General features: G+C 54.2%; 1 protein-coding gene across 1 annotated transcript in view; it reads left to right on the top strand.

The window, feature by feature from the left end:
* Positions 1 to 3,743: 3,743 nt before the first annotated feature.
* ITPKB (inositol-trisphosphate 3-kinase B) overlaps positions 3,744 to 19,013 on the top strand; it is a 90,412-nt gene continuing 75,142 nt past the window's right edge. The window contains exon 1 of the mRNA XM_034666610.1: positions 3,744 to 5,654. Within this exon, the coding sequence (XP_034522501.1) occupies positions 3,744 to 5,654 (1,911 nt within the window). The remainder of the gene's footprint in view (positions 5,655 to 19,013) is intronic.

Genomic DNA, 19,013 nt, shown 5'->3' with positions numbered 1-19,013 from the left:
ATTAAATAGGAGTGGCAAGGGGCAGACATCCTTATCCGCTCCTCATCCTACAGGGACAGTGTTCAGCCCTTCACCACTAAGTATGATGTCAGCGTAGGTTTTTTTCGTAGATGCCCTTTGTCGAATGGAGGAAATTCCCTTTCTGTTCTTAATTTCATAGCTATGATTTTTAAAATTCCATTTCAAAAGTGGAACAATGGAAACCCCAACTAGTTAGCCAACTTTCCTTGCCATTTCCTACGGTTGTAGGCATCCAGCATGGAATATGGAGAAATTGTCACAAGCACGGATGCTAGATCCAGACTGCATGGCTTTGAATCCAAGCCTTTGCAGCTTGCCAGCTATGGGATTTGGGGGGTAGATTACTGTGCCTTACTTTCTTCATCTGTAAAATGGGGATAATTGTAGTATCTCCTCATAGGGTTGTTCCGAAGATTCAAATGTAAACAGTACTCGACCACTAAGAAGTGCGATGTAATTTTTTCTCCCCTATGATCATTTAAAATCATGGAAGACAACTAGATGCTGCTTTAGGAGGCTAGCCAACTATGCCGACTTCCAGATATGGGTTTGGCTCCCTCTTTTCCCCAATCCATCATCTCTTGGTAGTGCAGTTAGGATGTGAGACTGGAAGAACTGTCATCTGGCTCTACCTCCGGTCCAAAGCGGGAATTCCTTCGGCATGCCATCCCTGACCAGCTGCTGGCTCCCTTCTGAGCAAAAATTTTGCAGGCTAATTCTAAGTCCCAGAAGCCCGAATTGCTGTTCTGGGAAAGTCTAGCTGTGAGGTGACAGTGAGATTTTCCAGGGACTGGGAAGCTAAATTTCCATGTTCACTGTATGCATTGCTAGGTCCTCCAGTCGCTTCCACCATGACATCTGACATGGGTGTTTGCTTCTAGAACAGTCAGAAACGAAGTCCATAGAATGGGTCTCCTGGGAACTGGCAACTCCTCTTTCTTGCCACTGGGGAACCAAATTCAGGTCAAGGACAGGCCTGGCATCTCTGCCTTAGCAACTGCCCAGATCCCAAGTCAACACCTGAATAAAGCCTAGGCCCCTTTCATTCAGCCTCACGGTGGGTGGGAGAGTAACTAGGCTCAATCCTTTCATGGCATATTTGGAAGAAAAGTAGAAAGGACTCAAAGTGTCTGATTCCCAGAAATTCTTAGCTAAAAGATCTCTTGGTTTCAGATTGGACATGAGTCTTCCCTGATTGAGTAGCAGGCTGTTTTGCTCACTGGAACAGTATTGTTCCATAAACAAGCAAGAGATGCATTTGCTAAAAACAAAGTCAAAATTTCCATCTAAATTTTGGCTAATAGAAATATAAGGACCGATTCAGGCTTTAGGTTTTTAAATCTCCTGAGCCTGGCACCTGTGTTTTCACTCTTTCTACTAAACGCTGCAGTTTAGGATTTAGGGAATTACGAAAAACATCCTGGTGACACCACAGCTCACATGGGGTAGGCTATGCTGCCGGAGACTATTGACTGAGGTACCTGCCCCCCCCCTTTTTTTGCTGATGGTGGGGGGAAAAGTCTCTTGAAAATGATCCAGCTACAAGAGACTGAGCAAAGGGTCTCAGGCTTTCTTAGTCTCAGGACAATCCTTTTTCTTAAAATATCTGAGCATGAAGTGCAAACTATGCCAATGTCACGTTTGCTGTGCCCGTTTAGTAACAGATAAGCATGCAAGGTCCAGGCATGTTTATACAACTAGGAATTGCCCTGCAAAACCATCAACAGCTCACAGCCCAACAATCTTCCAAAATACTATGCGATGCATTTAAGATCTGCAGCTTTGCAAGGAGGAGCCCTCAAACTCCCTTCTTCTAATTTGCGTATTTGTGTACTAGAACACACACCACACCGTTGACATAGGATTTGAGCTAGGCTTAAATGCTAAAAAGGTCCCCACGATTTGCTTTGCTTAAATGCACACTCAAAAGTTTATTAAAAACATTTTTCAAAAATAAGCAAGACATCAGCAAGGCTCGGCGGAGGGGTGGAAAATGGATCGTATATCTTTAACCCGCAGAAGTTAAAAGGCTTTTTTTTTTGTTGTTAGCTAACAATGGAAACTTTTTTTTTTTTTAAGTGTTTCCCTCCCTCGGTCTTGCCAAGCAATAGAAAAAAAAAAAAAAAAGAAGAAGAAGAAAAGAAACTTGTTCCGCTGNAAGGGCGTGCGGGGCCGGCCCGGCGGAGCCTCCGCGCGATCGCCGGCCCCAGCCCGGGAGCTCTCCCCAAGCTTGCGCGCTCCCCTTTTTTGTCTTCCATAGCTCGCTGAGCTTTTTCACTTTTCAAGCCATCTTGTTCCTACGGGGTCTGCGTCCCTGGGCTATATAGCCTGCACGGGCCCGGGCAGCTGGGAAATTGCAGGTAAGTTTGGCGGCTTTTTCAAGGCTCTCGCCTCCGAGCCCTCCCTCCCCTCCCCTGCCCCGGAGCCAACCTGGGCGTTCCGGGTTCTGGAAAGGCGCAGAGGTGGGCGGCGGGGACGCGGACAGGGTGTGAGCCGGGAGGGTGGCGGGAGCCGGGGCGCGGGGAGGGGAGGAAGGACGGGTTCGGGGCTTCCCTCCGGCTCGCCTTCCGGGCCGCCGGCCCCCGCCGCCTTCCCCGCGCGCTTCGGGCGTCCCCGGCTCGGGCTGCCGAGCCGCTGGGGTGGCGCCGGGCGAGGCTGCCCAGGATGCGTACAAGCCCGGCCCTCGGCCGCGCCGCCCGGCGTTCGGAGCGCGGAGCCCGGCTGCAGCCGCGCGGGCTCCCGGGTGCCTCCGAGTGGGCGCGAGTCCCGGAACCGCAGGGGCAGCCGCGTCCTCGGGCATAGGGGCGTGCAGAGGGCTGACTCCCTGTGCGCGCGCGTACACACACACACACACACACACACGCCTCCGCGGGGGGCGACGACAGGGGGCGGCGAGTATTGGTTCCGGTACAGGGGACGTGCAGCGCCTCGGCCCCGGGCGCGCGCAGGCGCGCCCACACTCACAAAACATACTTGTTTGGGGACAGGCGACAAGACCAGTGCTGAAAAATGCCTCGGCAGCGGCCCCGCCGCGCGCCCAGGCCTTTTTCGTAGGCCGAGGGACCCAGCCCCGAGCCCGGGGTCGGGGAGGTAAACGGCCGCCGCGCAGGCGTCCCGGCGCAGGTAGCGGCTGGGGAAGCAGGTCCCGCTCGTGTTCCCGCCGAGTGGGTCCCTGAGGCCAGAGAGGGTGGAGCGGCAGATGCTGCGGCCCAGGGGCGGGCTTCCCTTCCTCCGGCTTAGAGCAGGGTTTGCCCGGCCCGAGGAGACCCGCAGACGGTGGATGGGGTGTCCGCACCCTCGGAGAGATCCGAGTCAGCTGCGCCCGCACGCAGCACACTTACGAACCAAGTGGCCGTACGTGGGCCCCCTCCCGTCCGCGTGGCCTGGGGAGGAATCTTAGAATGTGGACTTTGCAGGGACCTCCAAGCGCATCACACCCTGGGGTGTGGGGTGGGAGAGCACTCGGGAAACGCACACCCACAGCCGGGCTCGTGTCCGCGCCGAGCCGCGCACTCCCGGTGGCTGAGACGTCCAATGGCACCGGACCCCCAACAGACCGGGCTTCCGGGGGGCCGGCCGTCCCCACCCCCACTCCGCCTCGGCGCGCCCAGCCGCGGCCGCCGGGCCTCCGGGGCTGAGCCGGGAGCCGAGAGAGGAGGAGGCGCCGGCGGCGGAGCCCGCTCAGGAGCCGCGGCGGCGGGCAGCGCGGCGGACCCAGTACTATGGCTGTGTACTGCTATGCACTCAACAGCCTGGTGATCATGAATAGCGCCGAGCAGGTGAAGAGCGGCGGCCCCCGGCCCAGCAGCAGCGAGACGCCCCCGCCGCCGGGGAGGGCCGTGCTGAGCCCCGGCAGCGTTTTCAGCCCCGGGAGAGGCGCCTCTTTCCTCTTCCCCCCCGCCGAGTCGTTGTCACCCGAGGAGCCCGGGAGCCCCGGGGGCTGGCGGAGCGGCCGGCGCAGGCTGAGCAGTGGCAGCGGCAGCAGCGTGGGCAGCCCGAGTTGGGCGGGCCGTCCGCGAGGGGACGGGCAGCAGGTGGTGACCGCCGGTTCCCTCTCCCCTCCGGGGCCGGAGGAGGCCCAGAGGAAGCTGCGAATCCTGCAGCGCGAGTTGCAGAATGTGCAGGTGAACCAGAAAGTGGGCATGTTCGAGGCGCACATCCAGGCGCAGAGCTCCGCGGTCCAAGCGCCCCGCAGCCCGCGTCTGGGCAGGGCTCGCTCGCCCTCTCCCTGCCCCCTCCGCAGCAGCAGTCAGCCCCCAGGGAGGGCCCTGGCTCAGAGCGAGGAACGGAGGACAAAGTCGTGGGGGGAGCAATGTCCAGAGACTGCAGAGACCGGCTCCTCCGGTGGGAGAGGAAGGGCGCTGGGCCTGTGCCTCTCAGAGGGCGACGAGGGGGTGGCACCTTTCCCCAGCCCGGCCGCCCGGTCAGGACCAGGGGCTCAGAGCACAGCAGCTTCTGCAAGAATGGAGAAGGGGACCCCGGCCAGACCCCACTGTGGCTCACCCAGAACTTTGGAAATTGACAAGAGGGTCTCTCCACTTTTGGGAACACGCAGCTGCCAAGCTCCCCCATTGGGGCTGGTCCATGTGAACTTAGGGATGGCAGCAGAGGGGACAGCGAGAGCCACATCCAGTGGGCCACACCATCCGCACGACACTGGCCTCATTGAGCAGCCTGAGCAGGCCCGAGAGCTAGGGAGTGTGCACCCCCAGGAGTCCCTGGTGCAGAGCCAGGGGCAGCCTCTGGGCATCGAGACAAGCCCGGCCCCAGAGAGGGGCAGGCCCAGCAGCGGAGAGCCCCCAGGGAAGGTGGGGAAAGGAGATCTGCTGGATGGCGAGCGGGGCCCCTGGGCGCCTGGAGCCAGAAGACCAGAAGACAAGACTGTGAATGTGCAAAGCTCGGAATGTTCTGAGGCTCTGAGCAGGGTCAAGCCACCCCCAGACCTGGGCTCAGTAGGCCTCAAGGTGACCCAGTGTGGGGTCCCAGTGGTCGGGGAGCTTCTGCAGCGCTCCAGGGGAGTGGATGAAGGGTCTCCCAAGTCGACGCGGGGCTTGCTTGGGGGCAGCTGCTCCGCACAGCCAGGGAGCCGGGAGGTGGAAGCAGGAATTCCCTCTGGCAGAATGCTGGAGCTTTTGCCCTCCTGGGAAGCCTCGAAAGATCTGAAAGAACCTCCTTGCCTCCCTGGGGACAGGCTGGAGGTGCAGCCTGGGAGCTCCAGGGCTTGGCTGGGCCCCATGGAGGCAGCCCAACTGGCCTGGACGTGTGGCACAGGGGTACAGTCGGAAGGCACTTTGGGAAGCCCCCGGCAGGACAGAGCCTCCCACCCCAGCCTGGAGCTGCTCTCCCCAGATCAGAAGGACAAGCCTTCCCCAAGAGAGGCCTGCAGCCCCAGCAGTATACCGGCGGTCATCATCACAGACATGGGTGCCCAGGAAGACGGGACCTTGGAGGAGGCACAGGGAAGCCCTCGGGGTAGCCTGCCCCTGAGGAAACTGTCTTCTTCATCGGCCTCCTCCACGGGCTTCTCCTCCTCCTATGAAGACTCGGAGGAGGACATCTCCAGTGACCCTGAGCGCTGCTTGGACCCCAACTCCGCCTTCCTGCACACCCTGGACCAGCAGAAGCCCAGAGTGGTAAGTCTCATTCTGAGATTTTCCTTCAACTCGTTTGCACACCCCTGTTGTTCTTACTTTCTACTGAGTCACGAGGACTCCCATCAGGGCCCTGGCGCAGTCACAGCTTAAGATCCTCTCCAGGTGTTTGCTGGGGAGGTGGCTGGGCACTGGTCATGCACTCCGTAGCTCGGACAGTGAATCCAGTCACTTCGCTTGCTACTTCCACGTACATCTTAAAAAATGGTATTTAAGGTACCTTGCTGGCAGGTCACCGCTCGCTTCTCGGGGAGACAGTATTCAGGAGTGTTACCAGAAACTCCCTGATGAATCCCTGAAGATAATGAACAGAGCCGCTGAGTGTAACTTTTGTCTGATCAGGAGAAACACTTAATGCTGTGATACCTTTGGGCGGAGGAAGACTGACAAGGTCATGGTATTACCTTGACTTTACTCATAGGCCAGGAAAATGAGCCTTGTGATTCTATGACTGGGCTGCGAAACCCCCCGGGGCTGTGCTTGGGCGGGGTCCTGGGTGAAGAGCCACCTAGCCCAGGTGGTCAAGTCAGCACAGCGCAATATTGGTGAGATCTGTGTAACTTAGATACAGTTTGATGTGTGAATTTAAACAAAAACCATGCTTTGAGCTACGCAGACGATTTTTAAAGATAGCAGAATGTTATATTCGGTTGTATTGGCTGAGCTAGGCACTGGGTGATACCTCTAGGGTAGAGAGCTTCTAATGCATATGCTTTTGGGCTGGTGTAGGTACATTTCAGGTATATTTCCAAGTGCATTTGGTTTAAGACATTTATTTATTTATTTATTTGAGAGAGAGAGAGCACGAGAAGGGGGGAGGAGCAGAGGGAAAAGGAGAAGCAGACTCCCCCCCCCAGCAGGGAGCCCAACACGGACTTGATCCCAGGACCCCGAGATCATGACCTGAGCCAAAGGCAGATGCTTAAGCACCTGAGCCACCCAGGCACCCCTGAAGTGTGTTTGTTTTGATTCATCATCCTGACATCTTGTTCTGCCCACGGCAGTAGACAGGAGTTTATTTCTTTTACACAGTTAATCTCAGTCCCAGGCTGTTTTCACTCTTAGGAGGATCAGTGTCTTACAGAAGACGTTGAGAGTTGAAGCTAGCACTTCTGAAAAGGTCTGGACTTTCTCTTACTTTTCCAGAGTATGGGGAATTTCCTAGTTCAGCGTGCAAGGGGAGGGGTTCTGGTGCTACGCTGGGGGAAAGTCTGCATTTTATTGTAGCAGGGAGCCTTTCAACTTCTTGAGTATCAAATATTATTCATCAAACCGCAGCAACTCCAACCAAAGCCGCTCAGAACTTCATATTTCTACTTTGTATCCGTCTCGAAGGTACTTTGCACCTCAAAGCACATCCCTCTCGGACTCCCACTTAAGTAATCAGTCTGAATTTCTGAGGACCAGGCATTCCTTTTCACGAACCTTTGCTTTTGGCTGATGATGGGGAGGCAAATGTGTATGCAAAATTTCACCCCGATCACCCTGGCGTTTTGTGGCAGGACTGGGCTTGGGGCAAAGGCAAACCAGCTTGGGGGGGAGGAATGGCACACCTGGGAAGGAACGGACAGTCTTCTTGATGCAGGCATGGCTCATATTTCTCTGCCGTCATGCCCACAATTACAGGCCTAGTGGAGAGGATGGTCCTCGGTTCCACTCTCCCCGTTTGCTTTTAAAACCCTGACGCGTCGTTGGCACAGCCCAAGTCGCTTTGACTTGCTCTCCAGCTTTCCATTCGGCCTTTCTAGTGGCGGATTAGCAGCTCCTGTTGGCTGTCTCTCAAAACCGCTTCTGTGTCCCAACCTTTGAAAAGGGCTGTTGTCTGGAAGTCAGTTAAAGGGGAGATCAATGACAGGTGCTAATTTTTTTTTTTCCATTTGCCAGAGGGATGCCAACTTAGAGGCCAGATGGTTGAGTACTGTTCTGTGAGCTAACAGGTCCGCAGGTAGAAATGACGCCTGCAGGGCGCCTGGGGGGCTAAGCCCCTGAAGCCTGCGGCTCTGGATCTCAGCTCAGGTCTTGATATCAGGGTCCTGAGTTCAAGCCCCACGTTTAAAAATAAATAAAAATAAAAAAAGAAATGAGGCCTTCCTGTTGTCCAGCCTCCCTCCCACCTTTACACAGGTTTTCAGACACCCGCAGGGTAGAGCCAGGGAAAAATCCCCTGCCAGCTTCACTCTGAGTCACGTGAGGCCGAGGGGGGAGCGCGTGGGGGGGAGGGCTGGGTAACCAACTGGAAATTATGGGATCCTAGGGACTTTTCAGCTGTTGGTTGAGCGCTTGCATGATAAGCTAAGCTTTCTGTTTCTTGTACAGAATGTTATGGTGGAGCCTTATCTGTGACACCAAAACATCTGCTCGTTGGGTCAAAAATCCCTTGATTACCTGTTGGTGATATTAGTCTACAGACGGCCAGACGTCTTGATTGACTGGCCAGCGGCTGGGCTCTTCAGCGCTCTGTGGGCTAAACCCGCGGGGCGTCGGATGGAGCAGCGGGCGGCTGCCCTGCTCTTCCCGGACCCTGCTGCTTCCGTGTGCGGGGGCTGCGCTGCGCGTGCACACACACTCACACATGGTCACACTCACACGCTCATGCGTTTACACTCACACGTGCACTCTCACGCTCATGTTTGCTCACTCGTTCACGCTCACACACTCGCGTTCACGCTCACACGTGCTCATGCTCACACATGTTCACACTCACCTGTTCACACTCACACACGCTCACACTCACATACGTTCACCCTTGCCTTCACATGTTCATGCTCACGCATATGTGCTCACAAGCTTCATGTCCTCATGCACACGGTCACGTGCTCATGCGCTCAAACACTTGAGCGTTTATGCTCACACGTGATCACACTCATTTGTTCACCCTTCTGTGTTTGCACTCAGTGCACTCAAGGGCTCACATTCATACACACTCACCTCACACACACACACACACATTCACCCTCACAATGCTCACAGATACCCTCACACACACTCACCCTCACACGTGCTCACACACCCACTCACGCCCACAGGTCTGAAATTACACGGTCAGCCTTCCACTCAACCAACTCCTGGCCCTCAGCCCCACACTGAGAATTTTTTTTTTGCTGTCCTGCCTTTCCCCGGAGTTAAGCCTTTCATGCCTTGTGCAGCTCATTCTTTCCTTCTGCGGAGGAGTGACGGTGGGCGATGCTGTGCGGGCAGAGGCGACAGCCGAGGGAAGCCTGAAGCTGGCTGCATTGCTCGCTCTCCGGCTGTTGGGTCCCCCTGCTGCTCATCGCTGGCGGAAGCCCCGCGGCCCGTGTACCAGAATCCAGAAGCCCTCCCTGTGGTTAAAAACAGTGAAAAGCAAGTTGCTCGGAGCGCACTCTGAAAATCACTTTGCCGTTTAGATGATGCAAATTAGCCGTGGCCTTTTTGCTGGAAGGGAATGTGGTCGGAAGGCTGGTCTCCTCCTTTGCGTCCATGGGCAGGAGCTGTGCAGATAGCCTCAGATGCGTGCACCCTGCCCCCTGGCTTTCTGCTCTGGGTGAGCCTTCAGAGGCCTAGCTCTGAACTAGAGTGCCCCAAGCTTCGCACCTGTCTGTTTATAAAGGCCCAGACCCCGACATTGTGTTGCATGCCATGTGTGCAGGGCTTAAACTCAGGCACATTCACACTGACTGTTCTCTGTGGTCTAAACAGAAGCGAATTGCCCTTGAGCAAGATGGTGTTCTTGCTGGTCATTCTTTAAGACAACTAAAAATCCCAGCAGCACTTTTCCCTTCCCTCTATTGTTCCATTAAAAGTATGTGGGCCGTGGAAACACGAGGCTTAAAGGGTATGTTAAACTATGCGTGCATCTTACTTTAAAAAGTAGATCTTATTGATTTATTCCAAAATTGTATTATCAATTATGTGTACAGACAATAAAACAAAACGCTGGCCTAGTTACCCGGGGGAGCCATAAAGGAGTATCATACGAAATTCTTGCCTTCTTGGTGCTTACTGTTTTTTAGGGGCCCTTGGAATTTTGTTCCCTTTGCTTTTTAAAAAAATATTGACTAGTTCTGTCTTCCTTTGTTTTGGTATGTGTGTGTATGTGTGTGAAAAACTAACTCATACATGCAGTACAAAATTCAAACAGTTTGAAATGGTTTTATGTGGGGGCGCCTGGCTGGCTCAGTCGGTCGAGCATGTGACTCTTGACCTCAGGGTCATGAATTCGAGCCCGACGTTGGGTGTGCAGCCTACTTAAAAAGAATTAAAAAAAAAAAAAGTTAAAATGGTTTTATGTGGTTTTGAAAAATGTAACACTTTTATTTTAGGTAAACCAAATTAAAATGTAAAAGCCTTAGAGGGGTACTTACCAAAAAATGAACGTAATGGTGCGAACCTTTACATAGAAAATTCTTTTCTGGATGAGACTATCGAAGGCTCGGGAGGCAAAGAGACCCAAGGACGACCTCTGTGGCTCAGTTTCCTCCTTTTAAAATGTGCATATTGCGTGAAGGTGATCTCCTGGAGGTCTGTCTAGTGCTGGCTCTGTGGCTGTATAATTCTAGACTTTGGAAGTAAAACCCGGCGTCTGTGAAGTACGCGTCCGGGTGTCTGAACGTGTGGCCCTCGGACACTGAGGCCCAAACTGGGCACATTTCATTTTGTGCTTTCACTTACGACCCATTCTTCGATCTGCCTCGCTTTTTCGGAAGACTGGTTCTTTGTCATATCACATGGCAAAAGCGGCCTAAATCCTCGCTGCCACGGCCGAGATTCTCATTAATAATTAGACTGTTATTAGAGGCAGCTGTGATTGGATGCCAGACATGAACCTGAACAGTGAAAGATGCCTCTGCTCTCTGTTGTATTTCAGTTTGCAAACTCTCCTGCGCGGGACGACTGTTTTGTCAAAGCGGGGGGGCGGTGTAAAGAAAAGGAGAGATGAATGCAGAGGCGTTGCAGAAATGCAGCTCAGGGTTTAACTGGCCTTCATGTTTTACAAGAAAAATGTATAAAACGAAACGGGCGGGCACTGGTTTTAGAGAGATGCATTTCAGGTATTTCATCAATCGCTTTTAGGACTTTTGTTTATAAGCGTTGAAGTCGCCTCTCTGATTTGTTGGCAAGTACCCGTCGACTGTAGTCACAGATTAGATTAGTTCTGTGTGGTTTATTTATACTCCTGGGGGTATCGATAAGATTGCTGAGGCTTATTTTATTTTGGCAGGTGTCAGCATGGTTAGCTAAAGGCAGAATCGTCAAGTATTTAATGGAAAGAGTTTCATATCTTGGTAGAAAAGAAACTGTGTAGACTTCCGGTCATCCGCGGGAAATTGCTTCAGAACTAACTCAGAAACTCCTAGCCCGTGCTGTGGTCACACCTTCGGGGTGGAAGGGTCTCTGGTTTTGCCTGGACACTGCGGGTTGTGCACACCCTCAAACCTGGGACGGAGTGTGCCTTGCAGGGATTTTTTTTTCCTGACCAGGTAGAAATGGGCCCGGGGAAAGATGTATTTTTCACGAACCGGAGAACATACTGTTTAGGAAATCAAACCCAACCCATATGTGAATTCTTTCATACAGTGAAAACCATGTAGAGTGCCAACTGCCATGTGAACATCTGGATGTTTGGGATTTTTTTATGTCCAGTTCTCCCCTCTGGCTATGCACGCCGCTCCTAGGACGGGGTACTATTGACTTATGAGTCAAGGTCATGGGCGTGATCGGTGGTCTCCGCACACGGAGCGGGAGCACCTGGCGTTGTAGCTGTCCCTGCGGACGTCTAGAAGAACTCGCCATCCCAGTCCCAGGACCCTCCAGTCACACGGGACTTGCTATAGTTCTGACACCAACCTTGAGTCCCACTGCGGTCCTCCCAGACTCCGGTCATGCACTTTTCCAGGAGTGAACTATTATTTTAAAGACAATTCAGGTAGGGGCTCCTGGGTGGCTCCCTCCGTGAAGCGTCTGCCTTCGGCTCAGGTCATGATCCCAGGGTCCTGGGGTCGAGCCCCGCATCGGGCTCCCTGCTCAGTGGGGAGCCTGCTTCTCCTCCCTCTGCTTCTCCTCCCCGATTGTGCTCTCTCTCTTTCTCTCAAATAAATAAATAAAATCTTTAAAAAAAATAAAGACAATTCAGGTCTCCTTGGCTGAAAGACACCATGCCATGTCTGCGATCGCATTAGGAAGTTGAGCATCTGTTCTTGGTGTTAAAAAATAACAAGAATTTTTCTATAGTATGTGTCGTTAGCATAATACAAAGCTGGGTCTGGGACAGGCTCTAACGCTCATTTCCTCCGATCCCCACATTCTACAGACGAGGAAGGCAAAGCCAGAGAAAGTTCAGTACAGTGACAAGACCCACGTTTACAATTCTTCTCTTCACTTAAAAAACTTGATTAGTGGATAAGCTCCTTACCTTCCCCCCCCCCCAGCCTCCTTGGCTTTACACACAGCGAATGTTTCCAAAAGGTTTCTTAAGGGGAGGGAGGGATGGATGAATAGAGGAGCGACTGTATCTCCGCTGCATTATCTACCCATGAAGGAAATATCGAACCATCTAGAAGGTGGAGAACAAAGAAAGGGGAAAAAGAATGATGAAGGCGAGCTCACTGCTTCCTCCTGTGACCTCACTGGCGCGGGGGTGAGGGTGCCCGACCGTCCCAGTCTGCGCCCGGCCTGCAGGCCCCGCGGGAGGTGGAGAGAGCAGGCGTGCCCTCACGGATCGCTGAGCATCGAGTCCAAGCGCCCAGCACCACACCTGGCACGCGGGAGAGGTTCAGCAGGTGTTAGTCAAGGTGGGCTTGGGAGACATTCTGAGCACTGGCAAGGCCATGTCTGCCTGGAAAACCTGCTCTGTAGCAGTCCTCGGGTTTGGGTTAGTTTCCACTTGCATCCCAGCACAATCCTGGGAAATGATGCTCCCCCAGCCAAAGAGGCTGGAGAGCAGTGAATTTCTCAAAGACTTGGATTCCCAGGCCAGCTGAGAATCCATCACCAGCAGTGGGCATGGTGGGACATCGGGAACAAGGCTGGCCACCCCTTCTGTGTCTGGTCCCTAGAGTGGCTTCCCTTCGTTCAGTCTCAGGTATGGGAGTCCGTTAGGGCTGCGGATCCAGGGGAGACCTGGAATAGCTCGGCTGCAGACATGCGCACCGCAGGCCGTGAGGAGCGAGGTCCTGGGGGGCACCTGCCGCAGTGTGTTTGCTGGGGAGACCCCGCCGATGCTCTCACGCGAAGGCAGGCCTTCTCTGATGAAGAGTGACTCGTGATAAGTCACCACCCAGGCTTTTGACGAACTGGTCAGGCGTGTTTCTCGACAATTCCATTAAGAATTAGCTGTTAGAAATCGGATCTTTCCCCTCTGTTGAGCTTTACTTGGGCATTTCATTGACTTGGTATCACTTCGGGGAAGGCCAGTCAGGAGAAGGTTCCTCCGCCAGGCCTTTGTCAATACTACACATTTTTTATTTCCTGAAATGTTTACTTCTCTTTTGCACCAAACCAGCTAAGTTTTACAAGGAACCAGAAAGGAGCAGCTACAGACAGAGAGCAGGCACAAAGGGCTTCTGCAACTCATCTTTATGTATAATTCGGTGGGGGGTGGGGGGAGCGACGCTGTGACTCCCCGCCTCGGAATCAGTCGGAAAACTTCTCACCCAGCCTGGGCTGGTGGTGAATTTTTGACTCAAGAAAAGAGCCTCCCTGGTGAAGTTCCCTGTTATCCTGCTCATGTAACATTTTACTTTTGTGGTTCGGGCGGAAAGGGGAGATGAAATGGTACAGCGTCTCGAAGAGGCCTGGAGATTCTTTCCGTTGACCTGGTGACTAAGATTAGGGGTGGCCCAATTTAGAGGTGATAAGCTGTATTACCAGCTTGGGGCAAGGCCCCACCCGCGGCCCCACGGAGCTCCTCCCACGGGCTCTCCCTTGGCCCACGTTTGCAAAGTTGGTCTCAGTGCATCCGAGAGCAGGGATGGGGGACTTGTGCCCTTGGCTTTGGGGGCCCCAAGAACAGTTTGCTTTCTTCACCCTTTTTAAAGGGTCCTCTGCCCGCTGTACCGCCCCCCCACCACTTTCATCAGAACTAATAAACCGATGGTCCTGTTTTTCAAGAAGAAGCCGTACGTAATACCTTCTATTCGGTGTTTCCCACTTTCCTACTCTGCAGGGAGGGGATGGAGGGGTTGGGTGGCCGGCCATCCCCCAGCTCCATCTGCAGTCTCTCTGGGTAGGCCGCCAGCTGGTGGGGCCTGGGCAGTTCCAGGGGGAGGTCACTGCACCCCCCGGGCAGTTTCCAGCAAGTGCTTTTCCAAGTTCACTGACATTCTTTCCAGGCTCAGCTCAATTTGTTTTCTTCTTCTCTATGGCAGTTGATGACTGAGTGGTCAAGTGTGTGAGTCTGCAAGACCTCCCGTGAAAGGCTTTCTCCATAGTTGCATGGGAGCTGGCCTTTGTCTAATCCTCTGCTATGCATGGGTGTGTGCTGTTGTGTTGTGTTTTCACAAATGAGCTCCCCGAGGAGCAGATCGAATTAAGTGTACCTCTTCACCATGGGGAGACAGCCCCAGTTGGGGTAGGGAGAGGAACTCGGGAGTCTCACCTCTGTAATGCTTATCTAACCTGAATCTGCCAGCAGGAAACTGAAAAGGCCCGTGTATGATAATGACATAGACAGTTTGATCTCTTAACAATGTCAAGTGGAAAATCCAACCGCAGCTGGTAGCTTAAGAAACGGCTAGGACGCGCAGTCGTTAAGCGTCTGCCTTTGGCTCAGGGCATGATCCCGGCGTTCCGGGATCGAGCCCCACATCAGGCTCCTCCGCTGGGAGCCTGCTTCTTCCTCTCCCACTCCCCCTGCTGTGTTCCCTCTCTCACTGGCTGTCTCTCTGTCACATAAATAAATAAAATCTTAAAAAAAAAAAAAAAAGAAAGAAAGAAAGAAAGAAATGGCTAGGACGTTTTGTTGGGACGGCCGATCCTCACACCCAGGTTGCTTATGCTTAGCTCAGGATGGGACATGTGCGTGCTGCATGGCGGAGCTGGGGGCTTGACTAGACGCTGTTGGGGTCTGAGAAACTATTGGAAAATCCTCATGGATACAGAAATGGCTGATGTGGGGGCATTTTGAATGCCTTAGAGTTGGCTTTTTATTTTATTTTAAGATTTTTATTTATTTATTTGAGAGGAGAGAGCACGCACTAGTGGGGGGGGGGCAGAGGGAGAAGCAGATTCCCTGCTGAACAGGGAGCCCGATGCAGGACTCGATCCCAGGACCCCGGGATCACGCCCTGAGTCTAAGGCAGACGCTTCACCGACTGAGCCCCCCAGGCGCCCCTGTAGTTGTACTGTAGTCTAAGACGTCTTGAATGCCTTATAGTTGGTATTTTAGCCTCTTCCACCTTCCTGACCACCATCACAGTGGCCACGGCATTAAAGCGCTCATTAACATTGAGCATCTCGCTCATTCCGAGTCATTCGGCAGGTGGCCAGCGCGGGGCCTCCTCTGGAAACTCTGCTGGGTGCACTCCCGGGGTACAGGGTGCTAGAAGGGCCAGTGCCTCTCAGATCCGCACCTGCCCTCTTCGGGCTGTTGGGATCTGCGTCTGTGAAATGGGTATATTATAGAGCCTTCCTACTTCATGTAGTCTTTGCAAGTCTCAAGTGAGATCATTTTGAGAGACTGTGATTCTTTCCTGCTTAAACTAGTTTTAGTTATGAGCACCAGGACACTGCTTTTGAAAGTTTTTCCAAAGGAGGACAGGCAAGGGCAGGCACTGCATGCATGCAAGATTGTCCCACGTCGGTGTCGCCGACCCAGAAATTGTCCGTGCCAGCATCTCGACCAGAGTGGACTGCGGACGAAGCTTCCTGCCCTGGCCTTTGCTGTCTCGTGCGCAGGTGGGGATGGAAACGTGATGTAAGTTCGAGAAGCCAGAGTGGGCGTGGAGGGGGCCGCAAGGCAGGGGTCAGTGTTCCCGGCACAGGGCCATGAGCTCCTGCATAACTGCGAGGCAACCCTATTCCATCTAGAGTTTGAGGATACTGAACCGGGAGCATTAATTTTCCCAGTACCACGCGGTAGTTTTCTCTTCCGTGTCCTGAAAAGCAAAAGGGAGGAATCCAACAGAGTCTTGAATTTCTCGAGCTGACATGACATTCAGCAGATGGAAAATGGGCATTTCCTGAGTATGGCTGGGCCCTGGGCTAGATCTGGAAACCTCCACATGCAGCCAGCTGCCCACACTGACAAGTGGACGTTTGTTGCAGCGGCTGCCCAGACATCGGGCAGCCACGTCCCTGCTCTGTCCGCAGACACCTGTGCTGAAGAGAATGGCCCCATCGATGCTCTCCCCGTCCCTGGGGACCTGCCCTCGGAGGCAAAGCTGACGCCAACGGATGTACCTGAGAGCTGCGAAACTCAAGAATTAGTTATAGGGCCATGAAGACAAGCACGTTCATTAAAGAGGAGCTAATAAATCGAGTTGGTATTGGCATGTGACACACACGGGGGGCTCCCCTGCGTGTTGTGCAGCCGTATGAAGGGGGACTGAATTTGGGCACTGGAAGGGAGTCTGGGTGACACCCTGAAGAGGCTGCTACATCGGTTAGAAGCAGCCAAGCAAAGGGACGGTTCTGGATCCAAAGGCTCTAGGAGGTTGGAAAGGAAGAAGGAACTCGACCCCTGCGCCCCTCCCCAAGCCTTAACGCCCTGCACTGAACTCCACGCACATCGGTGCAGTGCGTGGACAGTGTGTGGAAATGTGCTCTCAAAAGCTAAAATGGGGCTTCGGGAGACCGCCCACCCCCACCCCAACTGACCAGAGGAATGTGTTCAGGAAAGCTTGGGACAGACATCTGTTCAGTAAGTGTTGCCTGAGCCTGAGCCTAAGCAAGGGCCCTGGGGCAGCCTGGAGTGCTGAGAGCCGTGGTGTGGCTTCCGTGCACAGTCCTGGGTTTGAGTGTGAGCTGTGTGACTCCTTCTGCCAGTCTGTAAGATGGGACTGACAGTACCCCCTTCAGGTTGTGGGGAGGGCTGCTCCGGTGAGCCCAGAAGCAGGGCACAGGAGAGCCTGCAGACCCGAATTCACACGCTCCTTCTGTCCCAGAGTCTGCCCTTCCCTTCTCTGCTGTCCCTCCTGGCTTGTTGAGAAGATGAAGTGAGACCCGGCATAGGGCAGGCGTGGGTAGGGGTCGCCTTCGCTGAGGGGGGGCGTCCCCATCCCAAGTACAGCTCATGCAGGATGACAAAATTGACATTTGCTTCCCCAGAGAGGTTTCTCTGTTGCAGGAGAGGCCTGGCTTTGTTACCAGGGGCTCAGAACTTGAAGTGGAAAAAACAACCCAGTGTATTCAGCTGCTCCCCCGGGTGTCAGGTTACTTACTCCCCAGGGACCAGTCTCTTCTTATTCTGTTTCGGAGGTGGGAACTGGCCTGGGTCACCCAGGCGGAGAGGGCCCAGCGTTGGGGAGTGTGGAAGGCTCCATCCCTTCTCTCTCCTCCCCTCACTGCTCTGGTTGCTCTCTGCAGCTCCCAAGGCAGAGAACGGAGTATACTGAGTATACTTATTCGTATATAAGGAACACCACTGCTTTGTATAGGGGTCTCTCTTGGGGCCTGGGAGGGCTCTGAACAAGAGTGATTTCATTGGCCTTCCTGGGCCCTCTCTGCTGGTAGGGTGGGCACACGCTTACTACGCCGGGCTCTTTCTTTCACTGCAGACCCCACTCAGGCCTTGAGGACCAGGCTGGCGGGTCTCGGCAGGCCGCACTGCGCCACCCCCACCTCCTCCGACTGGGAGCAGAGGCGAGCCTGCCCAGCACCTCCCCAGTCACACGGCTGCTCTTGGCCATTGTCCCGACGGAGCTGTGTGGAGCCTACTAGACTGTTCCTCGGGGCTGGGTTGGTGGATGGACCCCGAGCATACCAGCTCACATCGGAGCCCCGGCAAGGCCTGGGGGATCCTGTGCGGGCTCTGGGGGGAGGGGGAAGCTGGGGCTGTGTGACAGGTCCCGCCAGAGGAGCACAGGCCGTTCCTCGGCCAGGCATGGGTGCAGTCTCGGGCACCCCACCTAAGCACACTGAGTACGGGGTGTGGAGATCCACACACGGCTGTAGTGTGGGCGGGCCGCCTGCTGTGGTGACCCTTGGGGTCCCCGTCTTTCCTGCCTGCCGCTGGTCCCATGAGCCTCCATGTGTGCCGAGATGGCCGTGAGGCCTCTGGGCAGAGTGTCCGGGCACTGAAAGGTCAGCTCCTTTATGCGGCGTTTGGGGGGCATGGCCCCCTTCCGGGTGTGTCTCTGGCCCCTCTTCTGCTTACATCTTCCCCGAGCCCCAGACTCCTGCCCTTTGCAGGGATCCAGAGCCTGGCGTCTGGGAGGAACGAAACTGCTAGAAGAGCTTGTTAGTCTGCGGCAGCCTTGACCTCAGGGGCCGTGTGAATGGCAGTGCGCTGGACGGTAGCTCCCTTACCACCCGGATCTGGACATGTACACAGCACCCTAATTAATTTCCATTGCAGACTGAAACCATATGGAGCGCGTCTGGGACCCTGTTTGCCTGGCGGTGTCACACTGTACATTAAAAACGATGCTGGTCCCTCGGGAGAGCCGCCTCCTGCCCCCTGCAGGCCTCGATTTCCCCTCTGCTGCTGCTGGCCTGGGTCGGGGATGGGAGGGGAGGCAGGAGAGGTTCGCGCAGGAGCTGCACCCGCAGGGAGCCCTGGGGTCTATGCAGGTTAGCCCGGAGGGAAGTGCCCTGAGTGTCCCTGCCTGGCCTTTGGGGTCACAGAACTGACTTGGGGAAGAGGATTTCAAGAAGGTCAGGAAACAGTTCACTGTGACCCCATGACCAGGTGTCCTAAAAGAGAATGTGAGTCCTGAATGGAGGTTTCAAAAAGTCAGCTACATGGGGGCACCTCGGTGGCTCCGTCTGCAGAGCGTCCGACGGGATCTCCGTTCAGACCTTGATCTCAGGGTCGGGAGTTCAAGCCCCGCGTCAGGCTCCTTGCTGGGTGTGGAGAATACTTAAAAAAAAAAAAAATCAACTACAGGAAGGACAGGATGGAGGGGACCTGGCCCGTCAGTACTTCTTTTGAAACTTACCGGGAGTTACGACATTATTAAAAATTGAATATCAATTAACCACGTGGTTAAAAGTGCTGAGCGGTCTTTACTATTAATAATAGTAAAGTATATAATAATAAAGTAAGGGCAGCTACGATTCCTGGTATAGCTGTTATGTGCCAGGCACGGTCTATAAATGACTTCACTGAACTTCTGCAAGGTCTATATTTTCCTTCTCCCATGGCGAGCAGACTGTGGGGATATCAGATGCACAAGGTTGCCGTCTTCAGCACAGCCAGTTAAT

Source organism: Ailuropoda melanoleuca, chromosome 8 (assembly GCF_002007445.2).
Source record: "Ailuropoda melanoleuca isolate Jingjing chromosome 8, ASM200744v2, whole genome shotgun sequence".
Taxonomy (NCBI): Eukaryota; Metazoa; Chordata; class Mammalia; order Carnivora; family Ursidae; genus Ailuropoda; species Ailuropoda melanoleuca.
This window is presented reverse-complemented; position numbering and strand designations above follow the sequence as displayed.